The sequence below is a fragment of the Lactuca virosa genome, chromosome 3 (genome assembly GCF_052849685.1).
Source record: "Lactuca virosa cultivar CGN04683 chromosome 3, Lactuca_virosa_CGN04683_v6, whole genome shotgun sequence".
Taxonomy (NCBI): Eukaryota; Viridiplantae; Streptophyta; class Magnoliopsida; order Asterales; family Asteraceae; genus Lactuca; species Lactuca virosa.
Genome location: NC_136428.1, coordinates 435,252,408 through 435,262,584, shown reverse-complemented (window position 1 = coordinate 435,262,584; position 10,177 = coordinate 435,252,408). Strand labels below are relative to the sequence as shown.

General features: G+C 35.6%; 2 protein-coding genes across 2 annotated transcripts; both read left to right on the top strand.

Annotated features, from left to right (window-relative positions):
• The first annotated feature begins 2,977 nt into the window (after positions 1-2,977).
• On the top strand, positions 2,978-5,614 carry LOC145167885 (phosphoinositide 4-kinase gamma 4). Its single transcript, XM_079087152.1, has 2 exons — positions 2,978-4,889; positions 4,973-5,614. The coding sequence occupies exons 1-2, from the start codon at positions 3,555-3,557 to the stop codon at positions 5,351-5,353; spliced, it is 1,716 nt and encodes a 571-aa protein (XP_078943278.1). The 5' UTR covers positions 2,978-3,554; the 3' UTR covers positions 5,354-5,614.
• Positions 5,615-6,668: 1,054 nt separating this feature from the next.
• LOC145167884 (uncharacterized) lies at positions 6,669-7,508 on the top strand. Its single transcript, XM_079087151.1, has one exon. The coding sequence runs from the start codon at positions 6,810-6,812 to the stop codon at positions 7,428-7,430; it is 621 nt and encodes a 206-aa protein (XP_078943277.1). The 5' UTR covers positions 6,669-6,809; the 3' UTR covers positions 7,431-7,508.
• Positions 7,509-10,177: the final 2,669 nt, after the last annotated feature.

Below are 10,177 nucleotides of genomic sequence, written 5' to 3'. Positions count from 1 at the left end.
ATTAATACTCCATTCTCGTTTAGCAGTTCCTAAACCAAAACTATTAATTATATTAGGTTCTACGCCATTTTGACCCGAATCGTCTATCGTACGACACACGCATTTCGTTTTGGGACTAATGTGAGTAATCTACCCCATATTTTATAATTTTCAATACTTTTGGGGTGTATCATGTGGTTCTAATATGTTCCAACTTCATTTTATTGTTTTATCATAATTGAGACATTGTTGGGACATTTATACGTGAATCATTAATTGTATAACTATTGTTTGTTTACGCTACATGTACTTGTAGTGCATTATCATTTTTAGTCTAATCTCCATGACTATGCCCGTATTCTTGAGGTACGTTATGAACAATAATAGCGCTATTGGGTTGACCACCCCGCCTTGGGACGCTAAGGTGATTGATCGCACGTGGTTGAGTGTGTATGATGATTAGATGCTCCATCCTATATATATATTTATATATATACATATGTATATATAGGGTGAGGACTTATTGTTGTTGTTATCATTTGTTAATTAATTTTTGATTTATAAACCGTTATCTCAAATACAATTGTTTGCCGACTTTAAAAGAAAACAAATTTCCAATTATAAAGGTTTCAACTTCACAATTTTCTCTACTAAAATTAGATTACTCACCAACTCTCGTAGTTGACCTGTTTTTACCCATGATGCAGATTTGAAGAATGAAGTTGATGAAAAATAGGTTGTGCCTTAGAAATCCACAAGACTATTTAAATTTGATGTAATAAATGTTGTTCATATTTGGATTTGTATTTGTATGTTGTGGATCTTATTTGCATACTTAGTACTTAATTGAATCTAATCATATTATAACATAGTTGTCATGAGACTTTGAACAATATATCACGCCTCGATCGATTCCGACAAGGATCGGGGTGTGACATCAGTGACAAATAGATAATGAAAAAAAGTTTAGTGACTAAATGTGAACAAAATCGAAAGTTCGTTACCTTTTCAAGTCATTGCCCCAAAGCTTTATGTAGCTTTGAATTTGAATATTAAAACTTTTTCCTTTAATTCAAATTTTTTCTTCAGATGTAAAAATTAAAAGCTATTAAAAATACACTACCAAATCATACCCATAAATTGTCATATAAGTTTTATGCAAACACCACCGAAGTCGATACTTACTTGAAAAGTTAAATGTACATTCGTGCAAGATTCATATACAGGAAAATAATAATAACTAGCAAAGAACTCGCGGCTACGCCGCTTTTGGGATAATATGGGGAAAATCGGCAAACTTTAAAAAATACGTGCTGAAAGTGTAACTCACCGCAAATAGGAGAGAAAGTCGACAACTCCTAAAATCAGATGTCCAAAGTGTACGACAACCAAAAGAAGGGACACTGATGGAGAAAATCCAAAAATGTTGTGGCAATAATGTGAAAGTTGCCAAAGTTGAGAAAATATGGTGGCAAAATTGTAAAGGAGGTTTTTTGTGTTTTTTATGTCAAAATGTAAAAGTTTTGACTATAAGGACGAAAAATGTCAATTTCATTAAAGATTTGTGGCAAAAACACCAAAATATAAAACTTTTCACTGCAAGGATGAAAAGTGTCAAAGTTACTAAAGATTTGTGGCAAAACCCTAAAAGCACAAAAACTTAATCAAAACACAAAATTGTAAAAGTTTTCACTTTAAGGACTAAAAGTGTCAAATTCACTAAACATTTGTGGCAAAAACCTAAAGACATAAAAGTTACTATTGCTAACTTCCTTTAGATTTAATATATATATATATATATATATATATATATATATATATATATATATATATATATATATATATATATATAATAATAATAATAATAATAATAATAATAAGGAGGTTCGCTTGGATCTTTTATAAGTATGATTCCAAACTGGCTCTTGTAAAACTCATTTTTAATTAAGCTGAAACGGTTATATCAAAAGTTTGGACCCACTATCAATGGTTTGTGTATGATTAAAAGTTTGGACCCACTCCACTTAACAATAAGAATGGGTTGTATGCTATCATTATCATACCAATTTTTGTTTTGTTTAATTTCAAATGATTAAAGCATCCTGATGTGCTTATTTGTAGTAACTAATACCAGATAAAAAGTTCAGACTTATATGTACTACATTCATAAATTTACATATTAAATGCGTTTTTTTATCCAAACATTTTGTAAATAGTCTGGTATAATTGTTTTGTTTGGTCGTATTCTAAATAAACTTGTTGGCGAACTTTGACATTTAAGGACAAAACCATATCCAACAACCATTCCTTTTACATATATCTCTTGCTCACCCTCACACACCTAATTTTTTCATGTCAAACACTACTTTTGATTAGTTTGGTTTTATGAAGAAAGGTATACAAATTGAAATGCTTCAACAAAACTTTAAAATGTTCGTGGTTGATATGTAGAAAAAGTTACTACGGACAAAATGATCATTAAAACTTGATTCGGGGATAAAGCCAAAACCAAATAAAAAAATAAAGACCGTTCAAATGAATAACTCTTTATAAAAACGAAACCTATTGATTAGACAATACCAACACGACTATTTGTTAAACGAATCCACGTATTTCTTCATTTATGTAATCTATATGTATATATATCCGACGAAATGACTACAATCATAATGAAAATAGTGAAAATTTTTAATAGGTGATTAGGAAAAATAAAAATAAAAATAAAAATGTTACTAGTGATTCCTATTGATTGTCACTAGTAATCACTAAAAACCGCACGTAAAACGAATGATTAGGATTAAAATCCGTAAAACCATTGTATAAAAACTCACGTAGATGAGTGATTACGATTAAACTTTAGACCCAAAATGAAATTAGTGAATAAGATGAAGTGGAGGACCGGAAATTACTGAAGAAGAAAGTACGTGGATGATAATTGCTAGATTTCAAAACTTCATAATCATGGCTGTCGGTCTAATCTATGTCTTGCTCAAAAAGTCAGTAACTCATTTCAACGTTCAAAGCGCGTATAACACTTTTCTGATTTGTCTACGTTCAACTTTCAACAATCTCTTCCCTTCCATTCCCTTCGTCATCGTCACAAACCTCGGTCGATAAACGCTTCTCGCTGAATTTGAACCCTAAACCCCCCGAAAAATCACCCGTCAAAACTCAATTTCCCCCAAAAATCGATCGGTTGTATGGTCTCCTCCACGTAGCGCTTTCATTTTGGTTCCCGTTTGATCCAGTTGGTAATAATCATCCTGTCTTGTTCATTATTATTTCTACCACTTGTGTAAATTCTCGTTTTCGATTTGTTAATTCTCGGTTGGTTAAATAAAACCTGGATTTCGATTTTCCCAAATCGATTTCCTTGGGTTTAATTTGATTCGAGAGCGTTTACGTTTCTAGGGTTTGTATAGTTTGACGATCGTAATTCGTAATTGAATCGATCATGGATGCAATCAGGATGATCCCTTTATAGTTTTCACGTCTTGTTGTTTTTTCTGTTTCTAGTGTTTGAGTTTCTCAAACATTTTTAGGGCTTGTAAAAAGTTAGTTCATTTAGACACATAATGTCGTCATCCGGCGTTTTAGCAATCAACCCACTTTCCGATACACTGATTCTCCCGCCGAGGCCTTTATGTAGCGAAGACCCCATCGTTGTTCATTTGGCTATGTCTGGTTCAGTCGTTCCAATTAGGGTTTTGGGGTCAGATTCAATCCAGTCTGTGAAACTTCGAATTCAAAGCTACAGAGGCTTCGTTGTAAAGAATCAGAAGCTAGTTTGTGGTGGCAGAGAGTTAGCAAGACCCGATTCTTCAGTCAAAGACTATGGCGTTTCAGATGGAAACGTGATCCATTTAGTTGTCAAGCTTTCAGATCTTCAAACAATCAATGTCAAAACTTCTTCAGGTAAAGATTTCACATTGCATGTTGATAGAAACCGTGATGTTGGTTTTGTGAAAAAACAACTTGCTAAGAAAAAGAAAGGATTAATCGATATCAATGAAGAAGACATCATGTGTGAGGGCGAACAGCTTGAAGATGAGAGACTTATACATGACATCAGCAAGCATAACAACGATGGTGTGATTCATTTGTTTGTAAAAAAGGTTGCAAAGATTCGAGTCACACCTAGAGAGAAGAATTTTGAGCTGGCCATCGATGCACCACAGGTGAATGATTCAAGAGAGTTTGATTCTTCTAACATACAACATAACAGTGGTGCTGACATAGTTCCTAGAGAGAATAGAGAGTTTTGGTTGGATCCAGTGATCGTTAACCCAAAAGCTGAACTCCCTTGTGTTGTTTTTGACTTAGTCAACTCTACTTATCAAGGTTTAGAAAAAGGAAATTACCCAAAAAGGTCAAGCGAAGGTACAGGTGGTGCTTACTTCATGATGGATCAATCAGGGACTAAATACATATCTGTATTCAAACCGATTGATGAGGAGCCTATGGCTGTAAATAACCCTAGAGGACTACCTTTATCTGTCAATGGTGAAGGGTTAAAAAAAGGGACTACAGTTGGTGAAGGTGCATTACGTGAGGTTGCCGCCTATCTTTTAGACCACCCAAAAAGTGGCCGGAGATCTTTTTCCGGCGAACACAAAGGATTTTCCGGCGTCCCATCGACTTTATTAGCTAGATGTATGCACGCAGGGTTTAATCATCCAGATGGTGTGAAGGAGAAGATTGGGTCTTTACAGATGTTCATGGAAAATTCTGGAAGCTGTGAGGATATGGGTCCCGGTGCTTTTCCTGTTGAAGAGGTTCATAAGATCTCAGTGTTGGATATCAGGATGGCTAATGCTGATAGACATGCTGGGAATATTCTGGTGACTAAAGGAGAAGATGGACAGTTTGTTTTGATTCCAATCGATCATGGTTACTGTTTGCCTCACAGTGTAAGCGTTTGATCATATTTTTTTTTTAATATATATATATATATTTTTATATATAAATAGTTGACTTGATTTACAATTTACAGTTTGAAGATTGCACGTTTGATTGGCTATACTGGCCACAAGCTCGCAAGCCATTCAGTTGTGAAACTATTGACTACATAAACTCGTTAGATGCTGAAGAAGATATTGCTTTGCTTAACTTTTACGGATGGAATTTACCATTAGAATGTGCTCAAACACTTAGGATTTCCACCATGCTTTTGAAGAAAGGTGTTGAGAGAGGTTTGACTCCTTTTGCAATTGGGAACATAATGTGTAGGGAGAATCTGAATAAGAAATCTGTGATTGAGGAGATTGTTGAAGAAGCAGATGATTGTGTTCTTCCTGAATCAAGTGAAGCTGCATTCATGGAGACTGTTTCTGAGATTATGGATCGTCGTTTGGGTCTGATGGTGGGTGTGTAGATGGTGGTGAAGTGTTAAGTAAATATGTTGGTGTTGGTGTTGGTGTTGTGTAGTAAGTAAGTACTCTGTGCATGTGGTGTGGTACATATGCATGTATGAGAGTGGATTTGTCAAGTGTTTTTACTTCATAATCTGGTGGACCTTTGTAGTGTTTAAATGTTCTGTTTTCTGTTATGACTCTCTCATATTTTCATTTTATTGGTGTTAATTGTATGATGGTATAAGAAGAATTTAATGAAGATTTGATTTTAGGTAACACAATCTATTCTCAAGATTATGAATGTTTAGAAATAACGAATGTAAGGTGGTGTTTGGTACGAAGGAATCATGGTACGTTCCATATGAATGAAAAGAATTTGATTGTTTTGTTAGATGATACAATGTAATTTTGTATCATGATTTTTTCAAAGTTTTCATTGTTTTAGTTAAAATCACTCTTACTTTTAAAATAAATAATTTTTTTTTTAAACTTATTTCAACTTATATGAGATTTAATGGACTTTGATTATGTTTATAAATGAAAGCTTGTTATTAGGTTGGAAGGCTTGTGGGTATACATGTGTACATGACGTGGTGGTGACATGGCAGAGGGGACATTGTACACATCGCCCCTCCTTTGTGGTGGTGACATGATGAGGTTTGGCATGCTTAGGCATAGGCTTTGCCCTCTTGTTATGTCTATTTGTTTCTTGTTTGGTGGATATATGTATACCCAATGAAGTTATGTCTATTTGTTTCTTGTTTGGTGGATATATGTATACCCAATGAAGATGAGGTAACCATATTTTCTTAACAAATGTATACCTCAAAGCCTATGTATACAACCAATGACATACACGTGTGTGGCCACACATGAACACCACAAATACAATATTAAACTAAACTACTCCTAAATTATTCCACTTATATCCACAGTGGGACTTGAACCCTCAACCTCAAGGAGGGAGGTCAACATCGGATACCACTAGGCTAGAAGCCCTTTGGTTGTCATGTTGTTTTCTTTCATTAAATAGATTTTGTTTGGTTTGTCTTAAATGTCTCTATCGTACTCCCCCTTGCTCTTTTTCGTTGTTTATTACTGCCTGTTTTCACTATTTTACTCTTGTTCTGCATTTGCTAGTTTTTGCTATATGCTTTATTTGTAATATACGTTTCCACTGTTTGTGTATTTGTACAATACCCACATTGGTTGTCTTGTCCCTTTATCTGCACCTTTATTGACCATGTACTATTGTTTGTCCTCTATCATGATTCATGAACTAATACATGTTACATAATGTCTGAAACGGTGGTAACAGAGAACACTGATTATTATTTTAATTATATATAATATCAACCTCACTTCAAGTTTGGGGATAAATAGGGGGAATCTTTTTAATTCAAGTGAGGCTATGTTTTTACAGCTTTTCGCTTCCATTGTCATTTTACTGTTGAGCTCTCTCTGGAAATAGATAAGATGGAAGGCATGTACGAGCCTCACAACCATTACAGATCCAAACCAAACAAGAACACCACTCTAGCTTCATGTTTCGTAGCCACGCTGTTCTTGATCTTCATCGGCACTGCTCTACTCATCGTCTACTTTCTCATCTTCAAACCAAAGACTCCCAAGATCGCCGTCGACGCCGTCCAGTTCCCCACCTTCGCCATCTCAAACGCCACCGTTAACTTCACATTCTTCCAATTCGTCTCCGTCACCAACCCTAACCGTGAAGCTTTCACTCACTATGACAGTTCGCTTCAGCTCGCCTACTCCAACGGCAATGCACCTCTCGGTTTTGTTTTCATCCCTGCAGGAAAAATCGACGGAGGCCATACACAGCACATGTCGGCGAAGTTCTCTGTACAGTCTTTTCCGCTTCCGGAGAGACCGTCGCCGTCGACGGTGACAGCAATTGGAGGTGATGGTGGAATGGAGTTTGGAGTTGTTGGACCAACAATGGAGATCGAGACGAGGATGAAATTGGTTGGCAGGGTTAGGGTCTTGAAGATATTTACGCATAGAGTTGAAAGTGGGATTAATTGTGGAGTAGCCATTGAAGTAAGAAGTGGATCTGTGTTAGGGTTTCATTGCTAGCATTGATCAAGTAAATAATGTTTTATGCCGAATTAAATCTCTAACTCTACATTTTGATCGGAAGGAACTATACTTTTACGCCTGTTACCCGAGTTTTTTTTTTCCTTCGTAAATTCATTAAAAGAAAGGGCATGAAAATTTTGTTAAAAGGGAAGTGGAGGAAAATATTCATTATTCCGTGTTCCGAGTTCCCGAGTTCAAAGGAGGAAAAAGAAAATAAAACTTAAAATTTTCATTTCTCTCACTTTCTTCTCAAATCCGTCCAACTTTGGAAGAAATTTTGGAAGGAAAAATATGGCTCCAAAAATCATTTCCCTTCCCTCACTTTCCTTCCATTAATGAAACTCGGGAACACGATTTTTCTTCGACGCCCCTCACTTTCCCTTTGTATATTCCAATTTCTCTTCTTAAATAGAACTCGGGAACAAGACGTTAAGGAAATGTTTGTACGTGAAAAATCTGAGTAGTATTTTCCAGGCCTTATGTTTGGGAAAGAAAATGAAAAGGATAATGTAAGGCTGGAGGGAGTAGTACCACACTCCCTCATTTTGCCACACTGCCACGTAGGCGTCATATGTGTTTTTACCATAATAGTGTGGTTTGTTGCCGCATTTGAGTTTGTTTGTTTTTTTAATGGATAGAATCTTTATTTTTTTTTAAAATATAATATTTCATTAATTAAAAATAAAAATACCATACATTGCATATCTTTAAAAAAAACCTAAAAATTTAGAAAAGCAAATTAGAAACATAAAACTTATAACTTAAAAGAAAAAAAAACACTAGCAATTAGCCACGATTAGCATAACTTTTTTTCATTTCCTCATTCATCGCCAAAATAACTTGAAGGTCGTCCCCGGTTGTAACATCCTGAGATTTTGCAGGAATTTCCGAATCCTCTCTTCTATTATTATTTTGTCATTTGTAGTCCTTGGGGTTAGAAGAGTCGACCCATGAGAAGCCTAAGGGCTAAAGTTGCAACTTTGAGATCAGGGCTAGTACGCTAAGCGTACATAAGGTACGCTAAGCGTACTCACGTCAGGTGGAAACCATAATATTTAGGGTTTGAGTGTTATATAAACAACCTTATGAGCTCATAACCCTCCCTTACCTCAGCCTCCACTGTTTAGATCCGTTTTCCCCAAACCCTAATCATTTCCTTGAGTGTGTGAGCTTATAGAGTGTGTTTTGAGTAGTTGGAGAAGAAGGTGTTGCATCAAGAAGTTGGAGAAGGGGAACAAGCTTGTAGATCTGAAGTTGTTTTGTGCACTAGAAGCTCCAAAAGGTAAAAAGTTTCAAACTTTATGCTTGTATGATAACGATCTTGTCATGCTAGCTTTAAGGAACCATTTCTTGTCCCAAAGTCCCTGAATTGGTGCATGATATGATTTGGACGAATAAGCTGTCCTTTCAGACCCTAGAAAGGGTTCTAAGTGATAAAAATGATGTCCCAATTGCCTAGAATGTCCCATGCATGTAGTAGAAATGTCTTAATGGATTAAGACCATGTATTAAGAGCTTTCTGGACGTCCAAAGTCTTAAAGTTCGAGACTTTATGGTTCTAAGACACTTTTGGTCGATGAATCTGAAATATGGGCTTAAGTGCTTAAGCCATTAAGCACTTATTAGAGTTTTGGTAAAACCCTGTGTACGCCCCGCGTAATTTCTGTACGCCCAGTGTACAGAGTCAACCACCCCGATGGTGGTCAACACAATGCAGAGTACGCCCAGCGTACGACCCTGTTGGGCTTTTGCGATTTGGGCTTCGGGATTGGGCTGCCTTTATGTGACATCCCCATTTTCTCGGCCAGAAAAGACCGATTTTGTTTATGGTTTATAAAAATCAGAGTACTTCTTTTAATAAAAATGTTGCGGAATTTGTTCCCAGAAAAACATGATAAATACATTATCCAAGCATTTCCTAAGAAATGTATTTTTATTCCTTTTAAAACCTTGGGATGTCATTGTCAATACAGAAACATAAGCATAAACAGAACTTACATTTATTTACACTAGTGATCTACATCTCTTTTAAATCTCTCAGTGTAAAGTGGCTTCGTATCGACACCTGTGATACAAATAAGCTTGAGTGGGTCAGGTTGGGAAACCTGGTGAGTACATAGGGTTTTCAACCCACAATAATATAATGATTATGTTTAAACATCAAACAATCAGCCCAATTACCCATCCCCATTATATTCCTTTCTCTTAAGAATCTACCCTAAGAGTCATCTATCCTGCATTCGTTTATTCTGAAGTCCATTGCTTTCAGGGTTTATATGATAGACACTAAGTCCATAGCTGCCAATGCTTGTTCGTAAAGCACTAATTCCATAGCTGCTAAAGTTCATTCATCGGGTACTAAATCCATAGCTACCGGTGTTCAGCTAATAGGTACTACATCCATAGCTACCAATGTTTATTTAACAGGTACTAAGTCCATAGCTACCAATGTTTATTCTATAGGCACTAAGTCCATAGCTGCCGATGTTATTTGTTAGGCACTAAGTCTATAGCTGCCAATATTCACTTATATCATCTTTCATCATTCATCTACCCATGTTTTACACAACATATTCGTAGATATAAAATACATATACATTTTAAATTATTTAAAACATGTATAAAATCGTTCATCCAACATAGAAAACAAGTATTCAAATAATATGCACATATACCACGTAATTTATATAAAATACTTCATATCTATGTGTAAGATGAAAGTAACTATGCACTCACTTGAAAAG

Coding starts and splice junctions, on each gene's coding strand:
- LOC145167885 (XM_079087152.1), top strand. CDS start 3,555: ATGTCGTCATCCGGCGTTTTAGCAATCAACCCACTTTCCGATACACTG. Junction 4,890..4,972: donor GTTACTGTTTGCCTCACAGT/GTAAGCGTTTGA, acceptor TACAATTTACAG/TTTGAAGATTGCACGTTTGA.
- LOC145167884 (XM_079087151.1), top strand. CDS start 6,810: ATGGAAGGCATGTACGAGCCTCACAACCATTACAGATCCAAACCAAAC.